General features: G+C 40.9%; 1 protein-coding gene and 1 long non-coding RNA gene across 4 annotated transcripts; one reads left to right on the top strand and one right to left on the bottom strand.

Moving 5' to 3' along the window:
• The first annotated feature begins 473 nt into the window (after positions 1-473).
• On the top strand, positions 474-26,135 carry LOC114314969 (uncharacterized). 3 transcript variants are annotated; one of them, XR_014345083.1, is made up of 5 exons: positions 474-611; positions 2,264-2,347; positions 2,558-2,697; positions 9,216-9,254; positions 9,883-10,114. It is a non-coding gene; the product is annotated as an uncharacterized LOC114314969 (long non-coding RNA). The 3 variants fall into 3 exon arrangements; XR_014345082.1 differs by lacking the exons at positions 9,216-9,254; positions 9,883-10,114 and adding an exon at positions 25,720-26,135; XR_003647622.2 differs by lacking the exon at positions 9,216-9,254.
• Positions 21,467-25,334, bottom strand: LOC145803025 (uncharacterized). Its single transcript, XM_082896221.1, has 2 exons — positions 21,893-25,334; positions 21,467-21,799 (listed from the first exon to the last, which is right to left on the bottom strand). Exons 1-2 carry the CDS (start codon positions 22,370-22,372, stop codon positions 21,542-21,544), a joined length of 738 nt encoding a protein of 245 aa, XP_082752347.1. The 5' UTR covers positions 22,373-25,334; the 3' UTR covers positions 21,467-21,541.
• Positions 26,136-26,483: the final 348 nt, after the last annotated feature.

Below are 26,483 nucleotides of genomic sequence, written 5' to 3'. Positions count from 1 at the left end.
TGAAATACAAAAATTTATTTTTAAAAAATTTATTTTCAGTGACTAAAAAATATTTTAGTCATTGTGTAATTAATTTTAGCTACTAAAATTATTTAGTCGCCAAATAAAAAATTAAAATTTACTTTTTATCTTTAACGACCAAAAGTTTAATTGCCAAAAATATATTCTCAGCGACTATAAAATATTATAATCACCAAAGATATGAGGAAAATTTTCAGATTGGCGCCATTATTTTTATTTATTATATGTTTTTTTTGGTATGAAATCTGTTTGGAATACAAACAGGTTCTCACTCTCTCTCCCTCTCACAAAATCAAGCACCACCAAACCTCACCTCACCTCGCCTCGCCTCGCCGCGATCCGCTCATCTTACCATCGCTCACCGCCGTGCGACGTCGCACATCGCCATCGAGATCTGAATAAGATTTGAGTCCTAGGCCGAGATCTGACCGTCGTAAGCGATCCACACATATCCGTCGCCGGCAGTGAAGACGGAGAGACTATGCCTAACCGTTGAGATCTAAATCAGATTCGATTTCGCAAGCTAAAATCTCTTGAGCACTCAGATCTCTGTGATTTTCTGCTCCAATCAACACCTCTGTCTATAGGAGGTCAGAATTATGGGTTTTGTTGTTTTTGACATTTGAGTCATAGGAAAAGGCGAACTTGGTCATTTTGTGTATAGAAATTAGAGTAGTTTTTAGGGAAATTTGTGTTTGTTGTGAGTTATGATTGATGGTTTTTTTTTTGGGGGGCTTCAATTTGATGCTGTTAAGTGCAGTAATTTGATGATGCAGAGCTTGGTTTAATTGTCTGGGAACAAATTTTTGTGTGTTCTTGAGGTGTGATACAGGGGAGCTATTTTTCTTAGAATTTGATTATGTTGAAGAAGAAAAATTGTTCATTTAAGGGTTGGACTTAGGTTTTTGGGGATTATGTTTTTGTGTTCTTTGGGGTAAGACTAATGATGGTTGGATTATGCCTGCCTCTTGGAGAACCTCAATGATGGTTGGATTTTTTGATGTAGCACCACAAAAGTAGATAGCGCTGCTTTCAAGAAAAATGAAAGTCTTTTTAGGATCATATCATTGTCTAGCAATACAATATAATGACAAAAGGTGCAGAAAATTTGAGATTTTTACTTTGGTACTACCTTGCCACCTACATTTTGAAGCCTTTGTATCATGGTAGGGGGACATGTATGTAGCTACATTGAGTTGTACATCTGCATTTGATAGTTTTGTTATATTCTTGATAATTGTGCGTGATATGTTTAAGAATACCCAAAAATAGAAGAGGTACTTGGTAGCAAGAAACTAATGTAATTGTAGCATAAGCAGTTGCAATTTGACCTACTACAATGCAGCAACAGTCTTTCCTTTAAGTAAGTTTTGCACACATCTATTAAAGAATTGAAGTCAATTCATGAAATTTTTCTGGTGAGGAGCATACAAAATGATTGTTAATTATGAAATATAGACAATCAATAAGTGAAGGGAAAGGTGTTATAGATAAGGAAGCCACCTGTGATATAAGCCTGCTCTCATGAATTGATTTGGTTCAACAATTCTTTTAGTGGTAGTAAAGAAAGTGAAACTGTTAACTCTGATGTTGTCTCCCTAATCAGATGACCATTGTATTAATGTCAACATATTACTTTTTTGAATCATAGACAGTTAAAATTTTATTTGTTTATCTAATGAAGTATATGAAATATCCAACATATTGAATAAAAAAAGTACCAAGAAAAAAGGTGAAAAAAACGATTACTCTTGTTCAAAGTAATACCAAAGTAATACCAACAAAAAAAAATTTGGGAATCTTTTTTCTTGAAAGCAGCGCTACCTACACCTTCAATGTAGAATCCAATTTGAGAATGCCATTGCCATTTTTTTCCGTAGCCATTGTACTCCTTTTCATTGCCTCATTCCTTTCCTTTCTAGCATCCCAACCATTTTCTCTATTTGTAAGCTTCATCCTTGTCTCAATACTTTGCTATTTATTTGCAAATGGGTTCGTAATCCTTTTGATATTGATCACCCAATTGGTTTTCTATGTGGCTGCAGTTGTACATGTTTTCATCAAGACATGGTTACTGCTCTCTTGTGGGTTTACTGTTATTTTGATACAATTTTGATAGTAGAATGACAAAAATGTCTTTTGCCATCTTTTTTCATCTGTATGGCTGATGCTTTGCTAGTTTGGATTGTACGAATGTTGAAGTACATCTTCTTGTCAAGTAAGATGAGACAATATTTTACAGGTGGCAATTGTGGGAAGGAAACTTTTCTTTTGGGTTCTTTCATTGGTTCCTTAATCTTTCTTCCAGTTTTTTTTATCATTCATGGTAAGTTCCTATTTATAACACACTTATCTACTTCTAGCTTAGTGTTGTATAATTAGGCTAGTATGGATGTTTGTTTTCAAGTTTCCTTTAACATTTATATTTATTGGTTGTATTAACTCTATTACAGCCTCGGTCTCTACGTCTCCCTTTTTTTCTTTTTTTTTTCTATTTTCTTTCTTTTCCTTGTGACTTAACTTGTTCATGGAACAGGTGTTAAGGGTTTTAAGGGTGAACCCATTACTTGTTACTACACTGGTTGAATTTACCTTGGTATGCTTTGTTCATCCAGCCCTGGGTATGTTTATATTGCTATTATCTCATGCATTGAGCTGTGACAGTGCATTATCCAGGTACTAGTCAAAGAGATGCCCCTTTTTCTCGTTATCTTATTGTTTGGAAGCATGAATTGCTAAATAAATTGCTTGACGCTCATTGTTCATTGTTTTTCAAATGTATTCTTGGATTTTTTATATTCTCTTTTTGGCTTGTACAAATTTTTTTATATATTCAGTATGTTACTCTTCCTAGCTTTAAAACACACACTACACACAAACATGCATGCACACAATGGCAAAGCAAATTAAATGCCAAAATTCCTATATTATCTATCAAAACAGAACATGCATAAGTAGTTCAGGGACTTCAAACACAAACCACGTTCATTGTGGTTTCTTGATCATAAGGAATGCAATAGTTGCTCTCTTTTGACCAAGACCACACCAGCTATAATTTGGTGTTTTTGCTCCATCTCCTGGTAAGTTTTACCTGGTCTTTTGTGTTGTTAGGTTAGGATTCCCCTTTCATCATGCATGTTCAATATTCTAACCCTTTGAAATTGGAAATAACTTAAGAGTATATTAGAGTTATGGCTGGTGATTCATACTGCTATCGTCCACTTGCAACTCATTGATGAACTAATTTAGTGTCATATATTTCCATGCAATGCATTGGAGCTACAACAATCAATCATAGCCATGCATGAAAGTAGAATAACATAGTGTTAGAAATTGATTACTCATGAAAGTAGAATAACATAGTCATAGAATTTCTCAAACCTCTTATTTTATTCCTTGATTTTTGAAAAGTGACTAATATTTTGGAACAATGAAAACTGGGATAAGGGACTAATATATTGGGACAGAAGGAGTATTAACATCTTTGGGATTACTCATGAAGTGAGTTATTTCAATGTGGGACTTTGCTTCCCACCCTCCCTCACGCCTAGTGTGCAGGGCCCAAGACACGCACCCTTCCCATCCCTCTTTGATACCATGGGACACTGTCTTGGGTAAGTGAAAGTACTCTTAGAATTATACACTGTACATCCCCTTTGTACCCAGGCGGTGTGGCTCACATATCTTCCAAAGTGAAAAATACAATTCTGTGATTGTTTAGGATGGGCAGAGTGGAAGTCAGATGCCCTAGTATTTTGTACTAAGTAAAAAAGAGAAGGAAATTACAAAAGAAAAAATGGTTTCACTTTTCCCTGATTTGAAGTGAGAATCTGGATGATTATTGTCGGGTTTAAATTTTTAGCACATATGTTAGTTTGCATGTATTATGTTTCCTATTCTATAATTGTTCTCGCTGTTTCATGGACAATATTTTTACCAATTTTTTTTCTTGATTGTTCAATAAAATAGTGTGACCTATATTTCTCTTATTCGTCTTTACGCTCTACTTGTAAAATTGATCTTATCCATTTATCTTGTTTCCTAAGTAGCTCAAGCAAAATTTCAAGAGAAACATTTAGCGATGTCCCAAAACTTCTGGATTCACATTTAGAAACTATTCTATAAAATGTCAAATTACTCTATCTTTTGGAAAGAGAAGGTGGTTGGGATGCTAATAAGAACTGGGAAGACATCCTATCTCTTGGGGAGCAGTAGAGATTAGGCATGGTGAGCTCACTCCACCACTAGCATTTCCTACTTGTTTTGAACAAGTTTAAAAAATCTATTAAGTGAATGCTAATCTGTTTTTCTTTCACAAGCCTAAATTCGGTGTCCTTGATGAGTGCACCAAGTATGCAACTAAAGCTTTCATTGTTTTGTTCTTTCCTAAAATGATAATGTGGGGATATATTTTCTGAGTCCCAACACGTGGCCAAGGTGACGCTGACGTGTCAGCCGAGGTGTCACGTGTCCTGGTCATGACGTCGAGGTAATTTCGGCTAAGCCGAGGTTATCTCCGAAGATATCGGAATCCGAGATAAGCGGATAAGGGACCAAAGTCCTAGAATGATAAAAGACTTTAGCATGGATAAGGATAATACTCTTAGGGAGTTTATCTTTATCTCTTAGAGAGTCCAGGATAAGCACTTAGCAAGAGTCCATTGAAGCTAGGCTTCTAGTGGGACAAGGATTGAGTTAACTATAAAAGAGAGGCACCCCCGATGGGTTTAAGGTACGGAAGTTTAGCACAATTGATTATCTTTGAGAGATATACTAACTTGATCGTCGGAGTGCCTCCGGGTGGACAAACCACCGTCGGAATCTTCTCTTTCTGTTGCAGGTCAGCCAGGTGTCATCTATTTTGCGAGTATTCTCCAGTTGAATAACTAAGTTGGCAGTGTGATCGAAAAAACACTCACATAATTTGGCGCTGTCTGTGGGAAAGAAAGAAGAATAGATGGCCAGTGACGGACAGAAGGAAAAGATTGGGGACGATACTCTTGCTGGAAGTGGCAGACCTATCGACCTTGACGTCGAAGGAGACAACCGCAACACAGAAACTCGTGACCAGAATCACAGTAAGAAAGACGTCGGCCAGGATGGCGGCGTACCAAAGAAGCCAGATCGAAGTGGGTATTACAATGAGGATGACTTCCAGGTATGGAAGGATAGATGCTTGCGGAAGGACGAAGAAGTGAAAGAAATGGCAAACAAATTGGCAGACCTGCAATCGGTCGTCAATTTCATGATGCAAAACAATGTCATGCAGCCACCATACCCGCTGCAGGACACGCCGATTCCAGCGGCCAATGCCCAGAAAGGAGGGCAGAAGACAATCCCAATAGCCCCTCAGCACACCAGAAGCGAAAAACACTCTTACCAGCCTTCCAGGGAGGTCGGGCGAGGAGAGTCGAGGAGAGAAGAGTCGCGGAGGACACATTGTGCCAAGGAAGCAGATCCCAAAGAACATCGGCATGTTCAAGGGCAAGCACTCTATTTCGACACAACTCACGGAGAAAGATCGAAAAGGACCCACCATGAAGCTGAGAGTAGTATGCCGAAAAGACTGAAGTCAGGAGATAGTCGAGCTCCTAGGCGGAGCAAAGAAGACTTGAGAGATTACCTCAAGAGGAAGCAGCAGAATGCCGATGCCGAGGTAACTTTCCCTGATAAACCGAGAACACCATTCTCAGTGGAGTTAGACAAATTTGAGGCGCCGAAGAGATTCAGTATGTCAAGGTTCCAAATATACGATGGTAAGTCAGACCTCAACTTCCACGTTGGATTATACTTGAACTCAATGGCATTATATAGTGGGAACGAGCCGTTGCTCTGCAAAGTGTTCCCCTCATCGTTCGGGGAGATTGCATTAAATTGGTTTCACAAACTACCGAAGGGAAGCGTGAAGACCTGGGAAAGCCTGGCTGAGATGTTTGTGGCCAGGTTCGTGACAAACAAGCTGCAGCCATTAAGAGTGGATACATTGATGGCTCTGAAGATCGGCAAGGATGAAGGTCTCAGGGCTTATGCAAAAAGGTACTATGAGGTGTTCAACCGAATACCAGAGTATAATTAAGAAGTGGCGGTTGTATTTTTCAAGAACGACCTAAAAGACGACTGCCCACTACGAAAACCTTTGGCAAAGATATTGCCAAAAAGCATGGAAGAGCTCATGTCGAGGATCGAGATGTATGCCAGAGCCGAGGAAGATACATCGGGGACTAGGGAGACAAAGCAAGAAAAGGAAAACGGCTCGCCGAAGCGAGGCCGAGTTAACAATGGATTGAGCAAGCAAGAGATAGAACTGAGGGCTACACAGGCAGTGACAACTGTGTTCCGAATCCCAATTCACAAAGACCTGGATCAAATTCGAAATCAACCCTATTTCAGAACACTAGCAAAGGCACCAGGAGAATTCATGGGAAGAAACCTTAGCAGGCATTGTGCTTACCACAATGAAAACAGGCATATGACTCAAGGCTGTAGAGCCTTGAAAACACACTTGGAAGACCTGGTGAGACAAGGCTATTTGAGAGACTTTGTCGATGAGGCCAAAACAAGGGAAGAACAGGCAAGATTGCCTCAAGCGACAGCAGCTCCACCTCTCTCAGCACAGCAACCTCAAGCAGGAGGACCTTGGGTAATTAATGTCATTCACTCGAAGGTCAGCGAAAACGAGATCAGGGAGGAGACCCAGAAAGTGAAGCACTTACAGCATGTCTACCAAGTCGGAGAGAAGAGACATCGGGCAGAGGAGTGCCAAGGACCAGTAGTGCCCTTTTCTGAAGCCGACCTTGAGATGGTGCAGCACCCACATAATGATGCCTTGGTAGTATTCCTCCAGGTCGGGGAATGCCAAGTAAGGTGCATCCTGATTGACCAAGGCAGCTCTTGTGACATCATGTACGTCCGATGTTACAAGGAGCTTGGCCTTCACCCATACGATATGGAGCAATCCAATAGCCTAATGGTCGGGTTCAATGGAACGCCAACATGGCCACTAGGAACAACCAGTTTGGAGGTGCAGGCAGGCACCAGGAAGATAACAACAGAGTTCATCATAATTGACATACCCTCCCCTTACAACATCATTTTGGGAAGACTATGGTTGCATGCAATGAGGGCTGTTCCCTCAACTTTGCATCAACTATTGCGGTTCCCAACAGAACATGGGATTGAGGAGATTAGCTGTAGGCAAAAAACTGCTCCATAATAGCAATGAAATCCACCTGCAGCATAAGAGAACCAGAGAAGGCAGAGATCGAAGATGAAGACGTGGAGGTCTTAGAGGATGTAGGCAAGAAGCCAACCGAGAAGAGTGAAGAAGCACTGAAGAAAATCCTCGTCTAGGAGGGGGATGAAGAACGCTTCTTTCTTCTCGGCTCGGGCTTAGACGAAAAAGAAGAAAAAGAGTTGGAAGCTTTTTTAAGAGCAAATATTGAGGTGTTTGCTTGGACACCTTATGAGATGCCTGGCATTGACCCCGAGGTCACTTGCCATAAACTGAATGTTGATAGGTCGGCAAAACCAGTGATCCAACGAGCAAGAAGACCGACGTTGATACACGTCAAAGCAGTGGAAGAGGAAGTAGACAGACTTTTGGAGGTCAGAGCCATTCGAGAGGTAAATTACCCGACATGGCTATCAAACACAGTGGTGGTGAAGAAAAAGAACGGTAAATGGAGGGTTTACGTGGACTTTACCAGCCTGAATAAAGCCTGTCACAAGGACAGTTTTCCTCTACCCAAGATTGACCAGCTAGTAGACGCCACTTCGGAACATGGAAGGATAAGCTTCCTGGATGCCTACAGGGGATACCATCAGATAGCCATGTATCCTCCAGATGAGGAGAAGACTGCATTTATTATCCCAAAAGGTCTGTACTACTACAGAGTTATAACAATCCTCACTTCAACTTAGTCATACTTGCATACATTTATGTATGATCTTGCTTTGTTATGTGCATTTGCAAATCTTGTCTTGCTTTGCTTGAGTATTGCTTGCATACTTTGTTCTTGCCTGGGGTGTTGCCGAGGTCATTCTTAGCCCAGCCACATTTGAACCCCTTTTACACTTAGAACTATCTTGGAACCACTTCTGTTGACCTCCATCTCCACCCTAGCATAATTGCCGAGATGTCGCTATCTAGGCCGAGATGTGCATCATCTAGGCCGAGATGTTTATCCTTGCACTTAGTGATTTTGTTCCTGGAATGGTATGACCTAGACCGAGGTGTGGCACATCTAGGCCAAGGTGTGGCACAGCTTAGTCAAGTGTTGTCCTTCCAAGTCGATATCGTTGTCACCCTACTTGCCCAAGCTTTCCCTTAGCCGAGATCATCACTTGCCGGAGTGCTCTTGCCGTCTAGCTTGTTGAATACACTTTGTCATGGTCTTGTCTTGTCAGTCAGTCACCTTTTTTAGTAGAGCCAACCAGCCGATGCCACGTGTCCCAACAGAGGGATTAAGTCGGTGACTGTCGAGAGAAACATATCATTTTGTATCAAATCTTGCCTTTTAGAGAGAGAGACTCTAGGAAGAAGAGGGTGGAGCCTTTGAGTAAGAGAGTGAACTTCCAAGTTTGATTGTTGGAGTTTGAACCGTTAGATTCGAGTTTTGAGGTTAGAATCTTAACCTACTCTTGTTGTTCTTATTGATCACCTAGCTGCATTGCACGATCAAACCTGTTCTACATGTCATGCATTGATTTAAAGTTGGTTTTAGAAAGAGAAAATGGTTTTCATGAATTCTTGAAGAAAAACTTTGTTTGATCCGAAAGTTTGCATTAAGGTTCATGTTTTTGTGGTTGTTTTCATAAGATCTTCGAGTATGAGTACCCAGGTCCATGGTTTCGGATTCTTAGCATGAAATCTCAAATTTTGTGATAGCAAGCTTTAATCTTTGCATTCATCTTTCTCATGTTAATGTGCTTCATGTTCGTCATGTTCTTAAAGAGAGGGAAATCCAGATTTTCCCGACTTCATTTCCTTGAATGTGGCCATTGAGGCCACACCTCGGCAAGGAGGTGTGGGACCTCGGCCTAGACCTAGTAGTTGCCCAGCATGTTTTTCCAGAGATAAGAAACTGTGTTTTGATTTGATTTGACTTAGTTTGTGAAGAATGCCGAGGTCATTTGCATGTATGCTAGACTTGTTTTGAGAAGTGCATTCAATAGACTTTGCCATGTGTTTGTAGGACTGGGACTTGCCTTGACCTCGACGTTTGAAGAACTATGTGAGTGGTATTTTTAATAAAGTTATGTTATATGTTTTGATAAAGACTTTGCTTTGCTTTGTTTTGAAAGTATTTGTTAAGCATGAATAATTGTCCCTATTTTGTATATCAAGCATTATCTTGTTTTGATGACCTTCTCGGAAAGTCCTTAGTGCCAGGGAACTATAATGCAACTGCACATCTTGCTTTGAAAGTCCTTAGTGCCAGGGGACTATAATGCAACTGCACATCTTGTTTTGAAAGTCCTTTGTGCTGGAGGACTCTAAACTTTCGCAGTACTCTCGTGTTAAGGGGCTACGGGCCTTTGTAACATAGGTCCTTTGTGCTAGAGGATTCTAAACTTTTGTAGCACCCTCATTTGAGATATCTCCCTTGCTTTGTCTTGTTTTGCCACTGACGGTTTACCGCGTGGGTTTTTTTGTCCGGAATGTTATCATTTGTGATATGTTGATGCTAGTAAGCATTCCTTGAAGCTTTAAAGATCTGTTAGATGGACAAAGTCCATCCCTTGTTATATAAGTTTTGATATGTATTGTTTTGAAAGGACTTCGGCTATTATTCATGCAAATCCTTTATTATTTATATCATTCACTGAGTATCCAAGTTCACCCTCTCTATATATATGTAGGTGATGAGCAAGAAGGCGGTGACGCCTAGATGTGATTCGCAAGCTTGTTTTGGATTTTTGTTATGTCGGCTTGACTTGTATTTACATCGGCAGTCTTGAAATTATGCTTCTCGACTTGTAATATTTACAATTTTGCACACGTTGGCTTGAGAAGCCTTTTGATCAAGATGTAATAAGTACTCTACTTCATTTGTGCTAAATTGTAATCCATGTGAAGATGTTTGCCATTTCATTTGACTTACGCACAGCTTTTATGGACTAATATGATTTGTATGTATTGCTTCCGTACTTGTGAGCCCTCATATATTTATACTCTGTTATGTGTGGATTTTGAAAGTTGGCTTTCGGTAATCCCGGATTACTGGCCATCGCGGCACCAAACTATTAGGGGCGGTTTGGGGTCGTGATAATGGTATCAGAGCACGCGTTCCTTAGTATACGTTATTCACACACTTTAAGTCCTAAAGAGCATATGATTTCCCTTTAGAAGGATGTTAGGACTGCATCATATTGCTTGCTATGTGAACAAGGTGTGCATCATCTCGGCATGTTTAATTGTTACTTGCCAGCGTGTTTATTTGTTCATTTTGTTTTAAAGTCACATTTTGCACACTCATAGCATCATGAGGAGAGGTAGACCTCTAGTTGGCCGAGATCAGTCCGAGGACAGATTAAACAGACTGGAAAGGTTAGTTGAAGGTTGGCCCGCGAGTTAAGGCAGACAAGACAGCAGTACGCTAGTGCTACATCGACTCAGGTCGAGCAGACAAACGACCGAAATGCAGTTCCACCTCCACCTCCTCCAGTACCACAAGTGCCCCTACAACCAGCTTTATATGGGGACGGCATGATAGCTTTGATCATAGAGTTTAAGAAAATAAAACTACCGAGATTCCAAGGGGGTATAGAGCCGATGAAAGCCAAAGCATGGGTTTTGGAAATGGAGAAGCTATTCGAGATCTTTCCCAGCACCGACACCCAGAAAGTGACATTAGCAGCCTTTACACTAGATGATGACGCTCGCAGATGGTGGATGATAGTTCGCGAAGGCAATCCAGACTTGACCTGGACCCGATTTTTGGAGTTGTTTTACACCAAGCACTTTCCTAAGTGTTCGAGATCGCAAGGCTACCGAATTTCAGACTTTGACACTAGGCAATAGAACAGTAGCTGAATATGACCGTGCCTTTACCGAGTTGGCGAGGTATACGCCCCACATGATCAATGACGAATACATGAAGGCTAGGAAATTCGAAAGTGGGCTTCGTGGACCGATACAAGACTGAGTTAATATGCTCAATATGCCGACTTATGCCAGAGTACTGGACAAAGCCATTCTGGCCGAAGCTAACTTGAATAGATATCAGAGTTCAGGAGAGAGCCAAAGGAAGAGGCAGAATTATGACAATCGTCGAGCACAATTTGGTACCAAGAAGAAAGCGAATGTTGGCAGTTCAAGCAACCCAAGACAGGAAAGTGGTACTAAGCCGACATGATCAAGTTGTGGGAAGCCACATTTCGGGGTCTGTCGTCGGGTGTCTGGAGCTTGTTATGAATGTGGGGAAATAGGTCATTTTGTGAGGGACTGTCCAAAAACAAGGGTTGATGAAGGTAAGAAAGATGAGAATACTTCGGGTTCCGTACAGAAAGGTAACGCTGGGAAAGGACAGATGAGGCAAGGCAGAGTTTTTGCACTGGTACCAGGAGACACTCAGAATGCTGAGACAGTAGTGTCAGGTATACTCCCAATTTGCTCTCAAAATATATATATATTGATTAATTTGGGTTCTACGCATTCATTCATTTCTGCTAAGTTTGCCGAGAAGATTAATAGGAAACTAGAACCCCTTGATTATGTGTTATCTGTATCTACTCCATCTGGGAGATCTATGAATGTTGCATCCATCTATCGAGCATGTGTTGTTGTGATTGGGAATGTTGAACTGTTAGCTGATTTAATGCCATTGGACATAACTCATTTTGATGTTATATTGGGGATGAATTGGTTAGTGTCAAATCACGCATCTATAAATTGTGTTTCTAAGAGTGTCACGTTAAAACTTCCAAACCTAGCTGAGGTCACGTTTCAAGGAAAAGGAGTAGTATCCCCACCTTACTTAATTTCATCCATGAAAGCCTATGGGTTGATCCAAAAAGGGTGTCAAGGTTATTTGTGTAGTGTACTAAGTAATTTGAATGGAAGTGTTGAGTTAGCCGACGTCCCAGTTGTTAATGAATTTCCCGACGTCTTTCCGAATGATTTGCCTGGTCACTTAGTTGATAGAGAGGTAGAGTTTACTGTTGACATCATGTCGGGAACCCAGCCCATCTCTAAAGCACCCTATAGGATGGCCCCCGCCAAACTTAAAGAATTGAAACTTCGACTACAAAAGTTGCTAGATAGGGTTTTATTAGGCCAAGTACTTCACCTTGGGGAGCTCCCGTCTTGTTTGTTAAGAAGAAAGATGGTACATTTCGTCTTTGTATTGATTACCGGGAACTGAATAAGGTAACCATTAAGAATAAGTACCCGTTGTCGAGGATAGATGATTTGTTTAATCAGTTGCAAGGAGCACGAGTCTTTTCCAAAATTGACCTTAAGTCGGGTTATCATAAGCTTAAGGTTAAAGCCGAGTATGTTGAGAAGACCGCTTTTCGGACGAGGTATGGTCACTACGAGTTTTTAGTAATGCCTTTGGGGTGACCAATGCCCCTGCGACATTTATGGATTTGATGAACAGAGTCTTTAAGCCATATCTAGATGAGTTTGTGGTTGTCTTCATCGACGATATATTGATCGACTCTAAGAGCAAAGCTGAACACGAGGATCATTTGAGACTTACCTTACGGACTTTGAGGGATCAGAAATTGTATGCTAAGTTTAACAAGTGTGAGTTTTGGCTTTCCACTATTTCATTTTTGGGTCATGTAATTAATGAAGATGGTATTTCGGTCGATCCTAGTAAAATTGAAGCCGTTGTGAATTGGCCGAGGACGACTAATGTGTCCGAAGTTCGTAGTTTTCTGGGATTGGCAGGTTATTATAGGAAGTTCGTAAAGGATTTCTCAAGGATTACAATTCCGTTGACACAACTAAGAAGGGGGCGGCTTACGAATGGACTGAGGATAGGGAAGCAGCCTTCCAAGAGTTGAAGACGAGGTTAGTCGCAGCACCAGTTTTTGTACTACCATCAGGTAATGAAGAGTTTCATGTTTATAGTGATGCTTCGCATAAGGGTCTGGGTTGTGTATTAATGCAAGGAGGTAAGGTCATAGTATATGCCTCTCGTCAATTGAAGCCACATGAAAAGAACTATCCCACCCATGATTTAGAACTAGCAACCGTGGTATTTGCTTTAAAGATTTGGCGTCACTACTTGTATGGAGCTTCTTGTCAGGTTTTTACAGACCATAAGAGTCTGAAGTACTTGTTCACTCAGAAAGAATTGAATATGAGACAAAGAAGATAGCTGGAGTTGTTGAAGGATTACGACATGCAAATCCAATATCATCCAGATAAAGCTAACACCGTAGCTGACGCTTTGAGCAGAAAGATGGTTGAAAATTTGGCATGTCTAACCACGATCTTAGTGGAGCCGACTATTATTGAGGAAGTAAAGACAAGACAGATGGAGGACGAATTCTTCAAGAAGGTAGCCGATGAGATTGTCACAAAGTCGAGATCAGGGTACACCATAGAAAATCAAGTGCTCAAGTTTGAAGGAAGATTGTGTGTGGCCGACATCCCAGAGTTGAAAAGAAAAATTTTGCAGGAAGCTCATGGTTCCAAATTTACTATTTACCCAGGGAACACCAAGATGTATCAGGATGTGAAGCAGACGTTTTGGTGGCCGAATATGAAAGGAGAAATAGCCGAGTTCGTGTCGCAGTGTCTGTATTGCAAACAAGTGAAAACAGAACATCAAAAGCCAGCAGGACTTCTTCAACCTTTACCGATCCGTGAGTGGAAATGGGAGCACATCTCCATGGACTCTGTGGTTGGGTTGCCGAGGACAAAAAAGGGTATGGATTCAATTTGGGTTATCGTGGATAGACTAATTATGTCAGCACACTTCTTGCCTGTTGAGACCACCTTCAACGCCGATAAACTCGCTTTGTTGTATGTGAATGAGATTGTTAGACTTTATGGAGTGTCGATGTCAATTGTGTCAGACCGAGATTCGAAGTTGGTTTCCAGATTTTGGCAGAGCCTACAAAGAGCTTTCGGAGTCGAGTTGAGGTTTAGCACAGCTTTTCATCCCCAGACTGATGGGCAAACAGAGGGGACGATTCAGACACTTAAAGATATGCTTAGACTATGTGTATTGGACCTCCAAGAAAGTTGGGGAGTACATTTGCCATTGGTGGAATTTACCTACAACAACAGTTATCAAGCTAGCATTGTCATGGCGCCGTATGAAGCACTGTATGGAAGAAAGTGCAGGTCGCCGATATGTTGGACCGAGGTAGGAGACAAAGCTCTGCTTGGTCCCGAGTTAATTCAAGTAACAACCGAGAAGATTAAGCTCGTTCAGCAAAGAATCAAAACCGCACAGAGTCGACAGAAGAGTTATGTCGACCGGAGACGAAGAGACTTGGAATGTGAAGTCGGGGACCATGTGTTCCTAAAGATTTCGCCGATGAAAGGAGTCACAAGATTTGAGAAGAAGGGTAAGTTAGCACCCCGTTACATCGGGCCTTTTGAAATTCTTGAGAAGGTTAACCTCGCTGTCTACAAACTTGCTTTGCCGCCATGATTGAGCCAAGTCTATAATGTGTTTCATATTTCGATGTTGAGGAAGTATATTCGAGATCCACTACATGTGATTGACTATTTCGGAATTGTAATTAATGAAGATTTAGGCTATGACGAGAAGCTGATACGGATTGTCGATAGGCAGGTGAAACAGTTGAGAAGTAAGTCGATACCAATGGTGAAAGTTGAATGGAAGGAACATTACGGTGAGGATGCTACATGGGAAATGGAAGAGGAAATGAAAGTCCGACATCTAGAATTGTTTTTGGAACAAGGTAACTCAAGTTTAGGGACCAAACTTCTTTAAGGGGGGTAGGATGTAACAACCTTTACTTCAACTTAGTTATACTTGCATACATTTATGTATGATCTTGCTTTGTTATGTGCATTTGCAAATCTTGTCTTGCTTTGCTTGAGTATTGCTTGCATACTTTGTTCTTGCTTGAGGTGTTGCCGAGGTCATCCTTAGCCCAGCTACCTTTGAACCCCTTTTACACTTAGAACTATCTTGGAACCACTTCTGTTGACCTCCATCTCCACCCTGGCATAATTGCCAAGATGTCGCTATCTAGGCCGAGATGTGCATCATCTAGGCCGAGATGTTTATCTTTGTACTTAGTGATTTTGTTCCTAGAATGGTATGACCTAGATCGAGGTGTGGCACATCTAGGCCAAGATGTGGCACAGCTTAGTCAAGTGTTGTCCTTCCAAGCCGATGTCGTTGTCACCCTACTTGCCGAAGCTTTCCCTTAGTCGAGATCATCACTTGCTGGAGTGCTCTTGCCGTCTAGCTTGTTGAATACACTTTGTCATGGTTTTGTCTTGTTAGTCAGTCACCTTTTTTAGTAGAGCCAACCAGTCGATGACACGTGTCCCAGCAGAGGGATTAAGTCAGTGACTGTCGAGAGGAACATATCATTTTGTATCAAATCTTGCCTTTTAGAGAGAGAGACTCTAGGAAGAAGAGGGTGAAGCCTTTGAGTAAGAGAGTGAACTTCCAAGCTTGATCGTTGGAGTTTGAACCGTTAGATTCGAGTTTTGAGGTTAGAATCTTAACCTACTCTTGTTTTTCTTATTGATCACCTAGCTGCATTGCACGATTAAACCTGTTCTGTATGTCATGCATTGATTTAAAGTTGGTTTTAGAAAGAGAAAATGGTTTTCATGTGTTCTTGAAGAAAAACCTTGTTTGATCCGAAAGTTTGCATTAAGGTTCATGCTTTTGTGGTTGTTTTCATAAGATCTTCGAGTATGGGTACCCAAGTCCATGGTTTCGGATTCTTAGCATGAAATCTCAGATTTTGTGATAGCAAGCTTTAATCTTTGCATTCATCTTTCTCGTGTTAATGTGCTTCATGTTTGTCATGTTCTTCAAGAGAGGGAAACCCAGATTTTCCCGACTTCATTTTCTTGAATGTGGCCATCGAGGCCACACCTCGGCAAGGAGGTGTGGGACCTCGGCCTAGACCTAGTAGTTGCCCAACATGTTTTTCCAGGAATAAGAAACTGTGTTTTGATTTGATTTGACTTAGTTTGTGAAGAATGCCGAGGTCATTTGCATGCATGCTAAACTTGTTTTGAGGAGTGCATTCAATAAACTTTGACATGTGTTTGTAGGACTGGGACTTGCCTTGACCCCGACGTTTGAAGAACTATGTGAGTGGTATTTTTAATAAAATTATGTTATATGTTTTGATAAAGACTTTGCTTTGCTTTGTTTTGTTTTGAAAGTATTTGTTAAGCATGAATAATTGTCCCTATTTTGTATATCAAGCATTATCTTGTTTTGATGACCTTCTCGGAAAGTCCTTAGTGCTAGGGGACTATAATGCAACTGCACATCTTGCTTTGAAAGTCCTTAGTGCCAGGGGATTATAATACAACTGCACATCTTGTTTTGAAAGTCCTTTGTGCTGGAGGACTCTAAACTTTCGCAATACTCTCGTGTTAGGGGGTTACGGGCCTTTGTAACATAGGTCCTTTGTGCTAGAGGACTCTAAACTTTTGTAGCACCCTCGTTTGAGATATCTCCCTTACTTTGTCTTGTTTTGCCACTGACGGTTTACCGCGTGGGTTTGTTTGTCCGGAATGTCATCATTTGTGATATGTTGATGCTAGTAAGCATCCCTTGAAGCTTTAAAGATCTGTTAGATGGACAAGGTCCATCCCTTGTTATATAAGTTTTGATATGTATCGTTTTGAAAGGACTTCGGCTATTATTTATGCAAACCCTTTATTATTTATATCATTCACTGAGTATCCAAGCTTACCCTCTCTATATATATGTAGGTGATGAGTAAGAAGGTGGTGACGCCTAGATGTGATTCGCGAGCTTGTTTTGAATTTTTGTTATGTCGGCTTGACTTGTATTTTCGTCAACAGTCTTGAAATTTATGCTTCTCGACTTGTAATATTTGTAATTTTGCACACGTCGGCTTGAGAAGCCTTTTGATCAAGATGTAATAGGTACTCTACTTCATTTGTACTAAATTGTAATCCATGTGAAGATGTTTGTCATTTCATTTGACTTACGCACAACTCTTATGGACTAATCTGATTTGTATGTATTGCTTCCGTACTTGTGAGCCCCTATATATTTATACTCTGTTGTGTGTGGATTTTAAAAGTTGACCTTTGGTAATCTCGGATTACTGGCCATCACGGCACCAAACTACTAGGGGCGGTTTGGGGTCGTGACAAGAGTGATGCCTTTTGGGTTAAAAAACGCAGGAGCAACTTATCGAAGACTGGTAACTAAGATGTTCACCTAACTGGCAGAACGATGGAAGTTTACATCGATGACATGGTCGTGAAGACCAAGGAACCTAAAGGTCATTTGGCCGACCTGAAAGCAGTCTTTAACATCCTTAAAACATATCGGCTCCGACTCAATGCAGCAAAGTGTGCATTCGGAGTGGGATCTGGTAAGTTTTTAGGATACTTGGTGACTAGAAGGCGCATTGAGGCTAGCCCAGATCAGATTAAGGCCATTTTGGAATTGAAGAGCCTGACATCGGCAAAACAGGTACAACTGTTGGCTGGAAGGGCCGCAGCCCTGAATAGGTTCATAAGTAGAAGCTCAGACAAGTGTAAACTTTTCTTCAACTTAGTGAAGAAAGCCACAGATTTTTTATGGACAGAAGAATGCGAGGTCGCCTTGGCCGACCTGAAGAAGTATTTGACCACAGCTCCAGTTCTTTCAAATCCAGAACCTGGGGAGTTGTTGTTTTTGTACTTAGCAGTCTCAGAACACGCAGTAAGCGCAGTGGTAATCCGAGAAGAAAAAGGGGAGCAAAGGGCTGTTTACTATGTAAGCAAAACCCTAACCGATGTAGAAACAAGGTATCTACCCTTAGAAAAATTGGCACTGGCTTTAGTAATGGCTTTAAAGAAACCGAACCATTACTTCCAGGCCCATAAAATTATGGTGGTAACTGAACACCCCTTGAAGTCTTTGCGAAGAATAGCCAAATGGACAGTGGCCTTGGGACAGTATAACTTAGAGTACAGACCCAGAACAGCAATCAAAGGCCAAGTTTTGGCCGACTTTGTGATCGAGTTCACACCAGAATCCATCGTACATCGGGCTCCGTTGAGCCAAGGTGAACAATGTCTAAGCAAGCAAGAAGAAGCCCAGCCAAATGCAACAAAACAAAGGAAAAAGAAAAAACTCAGACCCTGTAGCATTTACATTGGCGACTCTTTTCGACTGTTTGTCGATGGGAGCTCAAACCAGCAAGGAGCGGGGCAGGAGTAGTATTGGTATCTCCAGATGGAGAAGTATTGGAACAGTCCATTCGATTAGGGTTCAAGGCCTCAAACAATGAAGCAGAATATGAAGCATTGATTGCAGGACTAAAGCTGGTGGTAGCAGTAGAAGCAGATGAAGTGATAGTCTTCTGTGACTCCCAGCTAATAGTCAACCAGACAACGGGCGAATTTGCAGCCCGAGATGAAAGGATGTCAGCCTACGCAAAGGAAGTCAACAGGTTAGTAGCTTTGTTTCAGAATTGCCGACTACATCTGGTCAGCCGAGATGATAATAGTCACGCCGATGCACTAGCCAATCTGGCCAGTGCAATACAACCTGGAAAAGGAAGGACGATAATGATCGAATACTTGTTGGGCCCGAGTATCGAATCACTGACCATAGAGCGTGAAGCAATGTGTGTGGACATGGGACCAAGCTAGATGGATGCAATTGTTGCATTCCTGAAAGAAGGAAAGCTACCAGATGACTACAAGGAGGCACACAAGATCAGATTGAAATCGGCAAGATTTAGTCTAACAGCAGAAGGACATCTCTATAGAAGATCTTTCACTGGATCCCTTTTAAGGTGTGTACACCCATCACAAGTTGAAATTTTTTTATATGAAATACATGAAGGAATCTGTGGAAGCTACATCGGAGGCAGATCACTAGCCCATAGGGCCATTACTCAGGGGTAATGGTGGCCCTACATGCAAAAGGACGCATAAGCCTATGTCAAAAAGCGTGAAAAATGCCAAAGGTTTGCACCACTGATATACCAGCCAGCAGCAGACCTTAACCTAGTATCCAATCCTTGGCCGTTTGCCCAATGGGGCATGGATCTCGTTGGGCAACTATCCCAAGCAACTGGACAAAGAAAGTAGCAACATATTACTTCACCAAGTGGATAAAAGCTGAGCCCTTAGCCAAGATCCGAGATGTAGACGTGAAAAACTTCTTATGGAAGAACATCATCACCAGATTTGGGATTTCGAGAGCAGTAGTTGCTGACAATGGAACACAATTTGACAGCAAGCTAATCAAGAACTTCTGTGCAAAGTTCAAGATCAAAAATTACTTTTCAACCCCAAGCTTTTCTCAAAGCAATGGTCAAGCAGAAGTATCCAACAAAGTTATCCTAGATGGGATAAAGAAGAGGCTGTAGGCTGCAGGCAGCAAAAGGAAAGTGGATGAATGAACTACCAAGTGTGCTCTGGGCATATCGGACTACGCCGAGAAGATCAACTGGGAATCCCCCTTTGCCATGACTTATGGCACAGAAGCTGTCATTCCGTTTGAAGTTGGCATCCCTGGGATCAGAACCCAGGGAGTAGAGAATGAGACTAATGATGTACTCTTAGCCCGAGATCTGGACCTACTAGAAGAAAGAAGAGAGAAAGCTACAATTCAGCTCGCAGCCTACCAGCAGCAGCTTGCCAGAGCTTATAATAAAAGAGTCAACCCAAGAGAGTTCTAAGTCGGCAACCTAGTCTTGAGAAAAGTCGTCGGCAACAAAAAGGATCCTAGGGAGGGCAAGCTTGGCCTAAACTGGGAAGGACCCTACAGAATCACATCGGTATTGGGTAATGGGGCATATCAGCTTGAAGATAGTGAGGGCAAAGAGTTGCCAACACCCTGGAATACTTGTAATCTGAAGTTTTTCTATTATTAGATTCTCTTTTGTTATTTGTCGACGTAATGAATAAAATTTTAGCAGAATTCTTCTATATTTGTGACTGATGAAAATAGATAACGTTGTTTCGGAATACGTGCATAATGAGACCCCAAGTGAAACTTAGGTTCACATTAGGAGGCAAAGAGAAGAAATGATGTTTAACATTTGTTAAAACTTGAGAAAAGTTTACAAGTTGAAGTTAAACCGAGATTATGTTTAACACTTATTGAAACTTAAAAAGTTTATAAGTTGAAGTTAAATCGAGATTATGTTCAACACTTGTTGAAACTTGAGAAAAGTTTACAAGTTGAAGTTAAACCGAAATGATGTTTAACACTTGTTGAAACTTGAGAAAAGTTTACAAGTTGAAGTTAAACCGAGATTATGTTTAACACTTGTTGAAACTTAAAAAGTTTACAAGTTGAAGTTAAACCGAGATTATGTTTAACACTTGTTGAAACTTGAGAAAAGTTTACAAGTTGAAGTTAAACCGAAATGATGTTTAACACTTGTTGAAACTTAAAAAGTTTACAAGTTGAAGTTAAACCGAGATGATATTTAACACTTGAAACTTATGAAAAGTTTACAAGTTAAAGTTAGACTAAGGTAAAACACTTGTTGAAATTTTATGCAACCAAGGTTATGTTTAAAAAGATACTTGGGTACTTACCGAGATAAATCATCAGTTTGTATTATCGAGGTGTTTCACCCCAAGAAGGTTGCACAAGACTAAAGAGTATTTTTGAAGACACAAAATTATTCTAAGTATGAAAGTCATACAAGAGCTATAAAGGGAAGACAAACATACAAGCATTCAAGAAAGAAGGAAGTTGTATTCATAAAAATTCACCTCGGCCATACAAAGAGTTTACATTGTCCCAAAAACAGAGAAATACAAAAGGCAAAAAACAAAGGGAAAAGACATCAAAACTATGATTCCTCAGCATCATTAGCTGGTTGGGTCTGGATCTCAGAAGACTGCTGGGAGGACATCTCGGCTACCTTCTCGACCGCAAGCTCAACATCAATCTCTTGAAGGGTCTGATCAAGGCTTTTGTCGGCGAGAGGCACGTCCAATGATGCCTGCTCAGGAGTAGCTTCCTTGGGCACCTCCTCACCCTCCTCATCTTGAGTCAAGTCCAGGACTTGATCATTCAGAGAAGGGGACTTGGCCCCAGCAGCATATTTCGACTTCTTCACCAAAACCTCCTCCTCAGATTCAAAGTCGTCATCGGATTGAGTTGAAGTTGGAGGGAATGGAAGAGGAATGACGTTGGCGTTCCGAAGGGGCGAGTCCTCGGGGACTTCAAGTTTTTTTCGAAGAGACATCCAACCAAGGGTGAAACCCCTGTTGCATGCCTGTTTTACCTGCCTTTCGTAGTCGGCCGTAACGTCGGCCACCCCTTCGTTGTAACCCTTTTTATCAGCTGCCTTGACTTCGGCCTCTTTGGTGGCCCTGAGCGTTTTGCAGTTCTTTTTAAGCCTGAGTCGTTTTTTCCTCGGCATCCTTCTTTTCGGCCTCAAGCACCTTCTTGATGGCCTCAACAGATTCTGTCTTTTCTTTGGCATCATTTTGGGCCTTGATGGCAGCCTTGGCCTGGTCTTCCAACTTTTTCATTTTTGATTGCAAACTTTTGTTGGCCTTTTGAAGACTGGAGACCTCCCTCTTCATTTCGGCCAACTTCTCTCGATTCTCGAAAGATTGAACTGAGAAAGAATAGGCATGCTGGATGGCCTGAAAGTAAACAGAACAGAAGTTGTTAGAAAAAAATTACAAGTATGGAATGAACAGAAGGAAAGAAAAAATTGCCAGATAAAAGACACTCACTTGGACAGAGCGCTGAAGCATCAGAGCGTAGTTTTCATACTCGCTCAACTCGACATTTCGGTCAAGATCGCCGGGAAGAAGTAGAGCAGTACTAAGGGCAACGCCGACATTAATGTCATCGGCACTATCATTGGCCATAACTGGCTTATCTTCCAGAGTGATTTTGGGGGTCCAGGGGGCATCATGTTTTTTGGACCCCGAGGTGGTTGCAGAGGATGACCTCGGCTTCTTTGATTTTGGGGATTCAGATGGTTGGGCCTTATAACGCCTCTTCCCAGCAGCGGATTGAGACTTATCGCTTTCAGTCAATTTAGAAATTGGCAAAGTATCCTCAGTATCAACCTGAGTCACCTTCGCCTTTGGTTGAGCTTTCTTTATTCTTTTCGGCTTCGCAGGTTGCTGGGATTGCGCTGGTGGAGCGTCAACAGTTGATGGGATACTGGCCAGGAGATCTTTGGCAACAGCTTTCTGGCAGCCCATTTCAGTAGCAAAACAATTCGTCGCCAACGTTGACGCTGAGATATTGGGATCAGATAAGGAGCCGAGGTTGAGGGCTGCTCGGCTGGATCAGAGGTTGATCCTTGGTCTGTCCGAGATGTGGACGCGACTTGTGGAGTTGTGGCAGAAGGTGGAGAAAGGCTTTTCTTCTTCTTTTTTGGGATGTCGGGAAGAGCCGACTTATATGTCGGAATGAAATTAAGAAGCAGAGGGGCCTTCTGCTTGTGAACTGGCAAATTCAGTAGTTTTCTCAAGTCTTTGCTGGGAAAGAAAGACTGACGAAAACACTTTGGAGGCTGAGGAAGAGCTGCAAGAAAAAATAGACATTAGAAACAAATAAGAGTATTGAAGACTTTGAAACAAACAAGTAAATATGGACACAGGGCTCTTACCATTGCCCTCTACAAAAACTGATTGAGGAAGAGGGTAGAGATGGAGGTCCTTGTTTGGAGCGAATTCCTAATTCCCCGAGGTAATGAAGTAATTGTCTCTAGCTCCCTTGTTGGAGTCTGGGAGGTCGGCTACGATTTTGTATTCTGTGGACCTCGGCTTAAGGTAGTAAATATAGCCTGTATCTTTTTTGAGGCCACACATGGTGTAGCAATATTGGATGTTGGCTAGGGTAATCTTAGCATTTTCTTGTTTAGCTAAGGCAATTATACCGTTGACAACTCGATAGGAATTAATGGCAAGTTGCATAGGGTTTAGCTTATAGTAATGAAGTATTTCACGAAAAAGGATGTTTAGTGGGAACCGAAGTCCGCACTTGATAAAGGCCACTACAGGGAAGGGCATAGAATCAGTGGTGGGCATGATGGAGTCGTCATCCCCAGCCAACCTCAGATGGACGTCGACAGGGATGGAAAACTCTCGCCTAAAGTAGTCTAATTTTTTCGCGGTGTCTACCTTATGCTTCCACATACCCATGATATCGGCTTAACTGAAGGGGTTGGATTTCAAAAAGGTGTTTTAAAAGGGTTATTGGGACCTCGGCAAAAACCAAAATTATGTGTTGGGTAAGAATTTGTGGAAGTAGTTTCAGTTTTTCCTAATAATCAAGGGTTCTACAAGCAAATCCCAAACTTAGATCTATGGAAACGAAGATTGGATGCACGGAACTGGAAAACAGAAAAACAGGGATGCGCTTCAGAATCAAGAACAAAGATAGATTGTCAAGAACATTGAAAGAACAAAGGGTATCAGGCCAAGAACAGTGGCAGAAATCAACTGGTGTGTAAACAGTGTATATTCAAGAAGATGATTTGGGTAAAAACAGAATCACGAAGCAAACAAGTTCAAATATATGGTGGAATACAAAATGCAAGATGAAATACCAGAAGTATGAACAAGATTGCAAAGACAAAAAGTAAAACGGTAAAGTTCAGTAAGGTAACAAGAAATTGAAACCAGGCGAAATAGTGGCTTACCAGAATAAGGGAAGCCGGAATGGGGATTGTCGAAGTCTGACGATAGTTGCGAAGGTGAAAAATCGATGAAAACCACGCCAGAAGAGGTGAACAACAGCGATGGCAGAGCTTGAAAGCTTGAAACAATGGAAGGTTTGAAAGAGCTAGAGAGAGAGAAAGCCTCAGAAACGATAGGAAAAAGTGAAAAGATGGAAGAGAGGGAAGTGATTTTTGTTAAACACGGAAACGGCGGCAAAGAAGTCATTAATATGCCTAGAAGAACGTATGCGTTAGACGGCGCACGTGAGAATGATTCGATTTACAGACGCGTATCAAGTACGATCCAGTAAGAAAAAAACACGTGGCTAAAAACGGTTGAGTTGTTATGCATGACAGCTTATGCGCGTGAAGTTCTTGGAAATCTTGATCTTTAAGAAGACATGTTGGCCAATAGTGATGAGCTCAACTTAAGTCGATGTACTGGCATGAAGTACAGATATAGGTTCCATCACCTCAGAATATCGAGGTAATAGAACCTAGGAGGCAGTTGTGGGGATATGTTTTCTGAGTCCCAACACGTGGCCAAGGTGACGCCGACGTGTCAGCCGAGGTGCCACGTGTCCTGGTCATGACGCCGAGGTAATCTCGGCTAGGCCGAGGTTATCTTCGAAGATATCGAAATCCGAGATAAGCGGATAAGGGACAAGAGTCCTAGAATGATGAAAGACTTTAGCATGGATAAAAATAACACTCTTAGGGAGTTTATCTTTATCTCTTAGAGAGTCCAGGATAAGCACTTAGCAAGAGTCCATTAAAGCTAGGTTTCTAGTGGGACAAGGATTGAGTTAACTATAAAAGAGAGGCACCCCCGATGGGTCTAAGGTACGCAATTTATATTCTGAACAGTAAGTTTAGCACAATTGATTATCTTTGAGAGATATACTGACTTGAGCGTCGGAGTGCCCCGGGTGAACAAACCACCGTCAGAATCTTCTCTTTCTGTTGTAGGTCAGCCAGGTGTCTTCTATTCTGCCAGTGTTCTCCAGTTGAATAACTAAGTTGGCAGTGTGATCGGAAAATCACTCACACAGATAAGCTTACCCATAATTTCACATTTCATACTAATTTTTATGTAATAATTTTTTATTGACAGTGCCATAAGTATTTGATGTTGAAGAACATTTTTATAAGCTTGCAAATGACATGGGCATCACATTTGTTACCTCCTCACAGGTGAGTAGTTCTGCAACTGTGCTGAATATGAATGTATCATACGTGAGCTTATCAATTGTTACCTAGTTTGTGATTAGTAACCTAGGAGACCTGGTTAGGATTAGCTGAGATTGTGCTATATATGGTGGGTATTTGATATTGCCCTCCTACTGCAATATGTCACAATTAGTTATGAACATATGTCTAGTAAATGTGATGCGTATGGTGTAACTGAAAGATTTATGGCCTTAGTAGTGGTGGGTAGACTTCTCGAGAATTTAGAGGTCTCATTCTAAGATGTTTGTTTTCTTTATCACAAAATTAATTTGCATGAAATAGTTGGGGAATGCCTTTTTTGTATTTAGTAATGATAGAATTTTCTTCTAGCAAAAATAGTTGCATCTGATGTTTTTGAGATTCTTACACAATGTAAACATGATGGTTTGTTTGATGTCAAGTAATAGTGTGGTATGGCAGGGAACATGTTTGCATGTTCTGAATAATCATATACAATATTGGACAATCTACTAGAAGCATCTAAACAAAGATTTATTTTTGTAGTGACTAATTCTCAAATCCCATCTATGTAGTCTTTTGGGGAGGAGCTTCATCCCTCCAGTTTGAAAGTAAAATTTTAAGTGTTTTACCACATTTTAGACAAACAAAGTTTAATGATTGCTCAATTCTTAATATTCTTTTTCTTTGGTGCAGATGGATGAACTCGTGCACGAAGTTAAATTGTACAGGACTAATTGACACTATAAGCATTTTTGGAAGGATTATATATTTTTAGATAGATGTGTATGGAAAATATTTTGAGAGACTAGTAGTTATATTTTTGAATAGACTAGTAGTTATATTTTTGGATGGGTGTATATGAAAAAAATTTGGGTAAACTACTAGTTATATTTTTTGATAGATGCGCATGGATAAAAATTTAAAACATAATAACAAATACTTGTTATGTTTTAAATTTTTATGCTAGTCAAGATGTGAATCAGAATTTTAATTGGAGGAATATGTACTTTAGAATTACTTGTGGATGTAAACTTATAATAGTTGCTGACTTTTATTAAACGGATTCAGAATTGGATAATTTATGTATTTCGTTGAATGTTCATGATTCAGATACCTTGTTGGTATGAATGATTCTTTTTAATTACAAATTATATTGAATGGATTTGATGGAATATTTGTCTTCAAATACAGGTTTATTTTGTTGGATGTTGGCGATCAAATTGTGATTTTGCCGACCAAATTGTTGGTAGGCAAAAGGGTACATTTGGCGACTAAATAATTAGTCAGTAAAATTATTAATTTTGGCAACCTAAGAGTTTGGTCGCAAATAGTCTATTGTTGATTAAACTTTTAGTCACGCAATTATTACTTTTGACGATTAACATGTTTGGTCGTGGAATGTGACTTTTGGCGACTAATCTATTGGTTGTGGATTGTGACTTTTGGCAATTAACATG

The sequence above is a fragment of the Camellia sinensis genome, chromosome 11 (genome assembly GCF_055761805.1).
Source record: "Camellia sinensis isolate YWXY chromosome 11, ASM5576180v1, whole genome shotgun sequence".
Classification (NCBI taxonomy): domain Eukaryota; kingdom Viridiplantae; phylum Streptophyta; class Magnoliopsida; order Ericales; family Theaceae; genus Camellia; species Camellia sinensis.
This window is presented reverse-complemented; position numbering and strand designations above follow the sequence as displayed.